Source organism: Cydia fagiglandana, chromosome 12, assembly GCF_963556715.1.
Source record: "Cydia fagiglandana chromosome 12, ilCydFagi1.1, whole genome shotgun sequence".
Classification (NCBI taxonomy): Eukaryota; Metazoa; Arthropoda; class Insecta; order Lepidoptera; family Tortricidae; genus Cydia; species Cydia fagiglandana.
Window position 1 is genome coordinate 8,690,036 of NC_085943.1, and position 6,562 is coordinate 8,696,597.

The following is a 6,562-nucleotide window of genomic DNA, read 5'->3' on the forward strand; positions in this document are numbered from 1 at the left end:
AATAACTTACCTAATAACGAGCGAAGTAATAAATCAAGTGACACGCATTTGGAATAATACCACTACTCAACAGATTCGGACTGGTAGCGCCATCTGTTGCCGGACCGCCCCAAACTATTTCAAGAGGCAACTCGAAACGTTCCAATTAGAAATACAAAATTACATTTAGCATTCGTGTTCAATAAGAAACATTAAATTAAATTAATGAAACTGCTACTGTTGCATATATCCCCCGATTTCCCGCTGGTTGGGTTCATCAACATTCATAGTTTATGTTGAATACCTACCTACTTTAAATCAATAGAGATATTTGAATAATATGCATGCGATTAATTAATAATATATTCAGATATTCTGTTATAGGAGATTATTACGTTATTTCCTTATTTTATCTCATTTCGTGATGGTTGAATGGTGAATCTGCTGTCGTAAAAGTTTAATGTGTCAAACAAGTTTATTCCTTATTAGATTCTGGTTGAATAAATATACTCGTAATCGCCCTGAGCTGTTATTATTGCTTAAATCATCGGATTCAGACTACCTTTTTAATGCAAATGAAGCGAAGATTAATGATCCGTCCGATCACCCGTTCGATTCAGACACCAACTTAATGTAAATAAAAACAATTCTCTTTTTTCCTCAATGACTTTATTGCGCCAGAACAATAAATGAAGCTGATCATTATAACGTTTACTTTCAACATCGATTACAAATACTCTACACGATATCATATCGTCCGCCCGCGCTCGGCGTTACCATTTGTAACACCCGAGTCCATATTGCACTGCACTTCACTGCCTCCAAGCGGTACTATCCCTATAACTTACAGTTCGTGGGATCGATAATTACGATATATTTGTCTAAATATCACAAGGAAATACAAAACGAAATACGAAATAGAATTAACGCAATTAATATTATTAACAATTAACTATACAGAGTCCGTTGCGCCTCGCTTCACCAGGAGGAGCGCGCGTGGCGGCGTCATGACACCGGAACGTGGTGCTGGTAAAGTTGCTCCTGGCGCTCGCACAGCGACGTCATCTTCTTGTAGGACTCTGAGCTCTCTCGAAAAAGCAGCTTGGCGTCCTCTCTGGAGCGGGCGTGCGCGGCGTCGAGCCGGCCCGGCGACAACACCGGCGGCGACGACGCCGACAGCGGCGAGAGCGACTCGCGCGCCGACTGCGCCCCCGCTGGCGCCCCGTACGGCCCTCCGCCCCCTTGCACCCCGTTATTCATCAGAAAAGGGCCCGGGAAAAACCCCCGCTCGCCCAACTGTGGGAACAAACCCGCTTGTAGCGCACTCAAGTTCCTACTGTAGAACTTCATCGTTTCTGACACGTAACTCGGAATTTGAGAGGCATCTTCGTTGCCACCGTATCGCAAGCTTTCAAGGGTCGACGCTAGGCCTTTTATGTCTGCGTACAATTTGTTTAACAGTTCTGTGTTCATTTCGAACCCCGGTCTTTGTTCTCGGCCATCGGGGGAGTTTGTGGAGAGTAGGCGGCGGTGCAAGTCGACGTTTGAGCTGTGCCGGTCGCGACTCCGCCGCGAGGGGAAGGCGGCGTCGCACCCGTTGACATCGCAGGGATGCAGCAGCTTCAAGTGGTCGTTTCTGTAATGCATGCGCAGGGTGAAATGGTTCTGAAACACTTTTCCGCATGCGGTGCACCTGTCGGGGTTTTCGTCGTCGATGGGGATCTCGAGATCGTTGAGGTCCGTCCGGTCGTCGGTGCGGTCGCTGCTCGCGGAGGGTGACCGTGCTCGCGCCAGCCGTTCCTCCAGCGCGTGCAAGTCGCTCCCGCTGTCGCTCGGCGTGTACAGATCTGACCGCAGCCTCAGGCCCTCGCGGACGACGCTCGGTGCACTGGATTCGTCGTCAGATTCACTTTCGGCTTTCACACGCGTTATCGATTCCGAGTCCACAGTTGCTTCTTCTCCGTTCTGAAAGGGCTCCCACTTTTCAGGTTTTTGTTTTTTCAGCGATAGCGGCTCGTCGTCCGGGCGGCTAGAACCCGGCGTTGAAATATTTCTAAACATGTCGCTGTGGTATTCCTCGTCGGACACATTGTACTCGTTATTCTGAGAACACCGAGTGGGATTGCCGCTTTTCCTTTTACGTTTATTAGGAACGAGGGACGACTTGTCGTCTGATACGGTGGGTTCGTTGCGACTAATTTCAGACGCGGCTGTCGGTTTGGTATCATCTTTCTTTTTATTTACACTTAAATCTTCCGGTTCGTCCTCGTACGAATTAAGTCTCTCTTCGACCGGGGACTCTGCTCTCTCTTCACACTTAACTTTATTTTCATCGTCAGAAATGTCATTGTTGTCACTGTCGTTAGATTCTTCCTCGTGGGAAATTGGCGGTTTAGCGAGATCCAACACGCCACGGGAAGGTTCTTCCGGTTGAGGGAATTTTCTGTACATTTTTTCAATTTCACTGAAGTTACGGAGGTTATCGAGGGGCACTCGCGGAGGTAGAGGTGTCGGGCCGTGGCCGGCCAGCGGCGGCGGCAGACGCGCCGCCAGCTCGGGCGGCAGTAAGCTGGGCGGCGGCAGCGGCAGCCGCGCCAGCGCCGGCAGTAGCGGGAAAGGTTGCGCGGACCTACCGTCATGCGCCGATATCTTCCGCCTCACATGCGGCGAATGCAACTTCGGATTAGGATTAGCACTATGCCGATTCCTCGAACGCCGCGAACTGAACATCATTGTGCACCCTTCAACCGTACACTTGTGCATCTCCCTCAGATGCACCGCCGAAAAGTGAATTTTCAAAGCTCCCTTGTCGCAGAAAGTCTTCAGGCAGACGTTGCACTGCACGCGCTTCTTGCCGGTAGCGGGATTGACGAACTGCACTCCGAGTCCGAGCGGCCAGGGCGCGGGCGGCGGCTCGCGGCGCTCCTGGTAGTCGGGCGAGCGCCTCTCGTCACTCCTGTCTTCATCTCTTCCACTAAAGCTGGCTCCTAATTTTCTAAAGTCGAACTGGGGCGCCGGTTGGCTCACACGAGGCATCATGAAATAGTCCAAGCCGGCGGGCAGGCCGGACGCAAACTCTTTGCCTTCCATCACGTCAGTGTCATAATAGTGCAGCGCGAGACGGTCGGCGCGCGACGCGGTCCGTGCGCGACTGAGGACGTGCGACACAGGTGACCGCGCGGGCGGCGCGACAAAGGCCGCGGGGGTGGCGGGTGGAGGGCAGGGCAGGTGGGAGGAGCGAGCGCTGGGCGGAGCGGATCGATGCGCGGTGGGGACAGGCGACAACGCGCGGCAACGCCGCGCGGCACCCACCAACAACAACCGAACCGCGTTACGTAATGCAATAAGCTGCCCAAACTAAAACAACTTAACTTTACCTACACGTCCAATAAGTTACGCTAATTCAGATAAGCACATCTAATCCATGGACGCATCCAAAATAGCTTAACAGTATTAATATCGTGCAAGTCTGTAGCCGTTTCGGATGGCTGCACTGGCCGCACATGCCGACGTGTGTGCGGAGCACGATCCATGACTTTATGTTCACTAGAAGCAAACTAAAACGGTATCGCATACCAGTCCAAAGAGTCGGCGATAACAAAGCGCAAAAGTAGTCTTAGTTGTACCTATTAATTACAATAAAAGAAATGCATGTTTCATAAACATGCCCATTAATAAAAATATTCCTAGCAAAAATGTATACCTACTTACTCGTACCTAAGTACTGGGTTGTTCTGTATCTATTTGCTTAAATTTAGATAAATTCTCCAATGTCACTTTCTTCTGTGACACCTTAAAACTTAGTTTTTTTCAGTTAAGTAAGTAGGTAGGTACCTACTTATCTCAGTAGGTAGGTGTTTGCACTTAGGTAGTTGTGACAAAGTTAACAAATAGGTATTGTGCATGAGGTTCAGACAAACATTTTTCAAATTAAAAATAAGATTTATTTATTTTTATACATACCACCAGCACTTACAGAAAAACCTTACGTGCTTAGTGTTGTTAGTATTATTTCCATGTGAATATTCTAATTTTAGGTAGGTATATAATTCTGCATATTACGTACGTATTCGAACAATGAGATACATCAAATACTAGATATTGAAACGATTTGGATTGGAATTGGATATGTCAGTGTCACACAAGTTTCAAAAGTGACGTTTTTGTTTGAAGAAACGTCTATGATACTTGTTTGACACTGATATATCCGATCCATATCATTTCAATATCTAGTATTTGACTTATCGCATTGTTCGAATATGGCTGTTAATCTCTCTGTGGTTATACATTTCTATGAAACGTTTCATTACGATTTTTGTCATAAAATAGAATTGATAGACTAGGTTCGTCGCTCGTCATCTTAATCGTTTTGCAGGTCGGTATCCTATTTTTTTTCCCTAAAAATTAATTTCTAGATTTTACCATAAATTCAGTCGTAGATTAGGATCCATAGATCCTCGACGCACTATTAGTAATAAGAATGTTGATATTGAATGACTCAGTAAAAAAGTTAAATTTAGTAACTTTTAAATAGACGGATTCGAACCCGCGAGTGCCGCGACCTACAAGTTTTTAGATGGTTTTACTTAGTATAAACTTAATTTTAAACAAAAGCTTGACGTTTTGAGCAAAACTCAATAAATGGGCGTCATTGTCGAAACGATTTCGAATTAAATTTTATATCAATAGCTCATACTCACATTAACGCGGTGAGTTGTAGATTCTGTGAGAACAAAACATAATTATAAACTCGGCCTATAAAACCTACACTCATAACATTTCATTCATAAAATCCTACACAGCGCCGTAAAAGTGAACAGAACACCAATACCTGAAACTGTTTCAAGAGCCATATCGCCTGCGGCAAACGTAGAGCTGCTTACAACAGATACTCCTAGCGCCATCTGTGGCGCCACTTTGGAACTAACGGTGTTATGGACTGGACAGTGTAAATAATTACGCTTACGGCTCACCGAATGACCTAAAGTGGGTCATTTCATTTAAAGTTGTCACTTTTTTTACATATTTGTGATTTTTTATGTTATTTCTACTCAGAATTACCAGCTCTAAAATCCAAAAGAGGAGTAAAGTGTCCCAAAATTTCAATAAGTACTCAATTTCCATTTCATTACTCATGAAAAAATTATAATTCCTTCAGAAGAACATGATTCACGAAAGAGTGTTGTTTTCGGACTTTACAAGCATGTTTTCGAAGAATGGACAAAAATGATGTAGTATATAAATTTTTACACCGTCAATGTGTGTTCCTTAGAAACATAGGAAACTTTCAAGAAGGTATTCAAGTATTTTTCACTCTCAGACTAAAAGCTTTTCGGAGAACTAATCTAAATTATGTAGTGTACCAATTTTCCAAGTTAAGGCGTGTACCGCTGAGCTCCGTGTATCTGCATGTCTTCGAGTCGCACCTCGCGTATTATTCCTGGACCGCAGTTACAATTACCCGCGATCGAGCGTGCCGCGTGGTACAAGGTGGATTAAACATTTATTTCGTTTTTTATTTATTTTTGCCTACTTTAATTAAACAAGGAAAATTCGTATTATTCCTGGACCACAGTTACAATTACCCGCGATCAAGCGTGCCGCGTGGTACAAGGTGGATTAAATAAATAAATAAATATTATAGGACATTCTTACACAGATTGACTAAGTCCCACAGTAAGCTCAAGAAGGCTTGTGTTGTGGGTACTCAGACAACGATATATATAATATACAAATACTTAAATACATAGAAAACACCCATGACTCAGGAACAAATATCTGTATCATCATACAAATAAATGCCCTTACTGGGATTCGAACCCAGGACCATCGGCTTCGCAGGCAGGGTCACTACCCACTAGGCCAGACCGGTCGTCAAACCGGACCGGTCGGATTAAATATTTATTTCGTTTTTTATTTATTTTTGCCTACTTTAATTAAACAAGGAAAATTCGTATTATTCCTGGACCGCAGTTACAATTACCCGCGATCAAGCGTGCCGCGTGGTACAAGGTGGATTAAACATTTATTTCGTTTTTTATTTATTTTTGCCTACTTTAATTAAACACAGAAAATTGTGAGTTCAAACCCTCTTGGCACACAATAGTTGGGAAAAAATCTAAAAGTCGGTCAAATATGTTCAGTATTATGGATTTTGCCAAATTAAGAGTTAGAGTGGATGATAGGCAGTTGGTGCAGCGCTGAATGTCATTCCTTCCCAATTATTTCATTGTGTGATTTCATCCTTTTTTATAATATACCTACTTTAAGTAACGACAGACAGTGGGTGTGGCGCATTATATTAATCGTGAATGATCCGGCTCTGGTCACGTCGATTTTAGTTCCACTCGCCCCATCCTCCGCGCCCGCTGCCGCCTGTGCCCGACGCGCACACGTGTACTATACGTTTCGCGGTTCGTAATGTAAACATGCTCTCTTTTTGTCGTAAGTGATCCGGCTCTGGTCAACGTTGATTTTTATATCGGCTTAGGGGGACGGCACGCTGCACCGGATGTTAGGGCAAACCTTGGCCATTCGGTGATACTTGGTTATCCGGTGATAGTCAGTTTTAATGTGTATTATC

The 6,562-nt window shown here is 44.7% G+C and overlaps 1 protein-coding gene across 1 annotated transcript; it reads right to left on the bottom strand.

Moving 5' to 3' along the window:
• Positions 1 to 558: 558 nt before the first annotated feature.
• LOC134669530 (zinc finger protein basonuclin-2-like) lies at positions 559 to 3,104 on the bottom strand. The gene has a single exon (XM_063527133.1). The coding sequence runs from the start codon at positions 3,067 to 3,069 to the stop codon at positions 985 to 987; it is 2,085 nt and encodes a 694-aa protein (XP_063383203.1). The 5' UTR covers positions 3,070 to 3,104; the 3' UTR covers positions 559 to 984.
• Between the last annotated feature and the right edge of the window lie 3,458 nt (positions 3,105 to 6,562).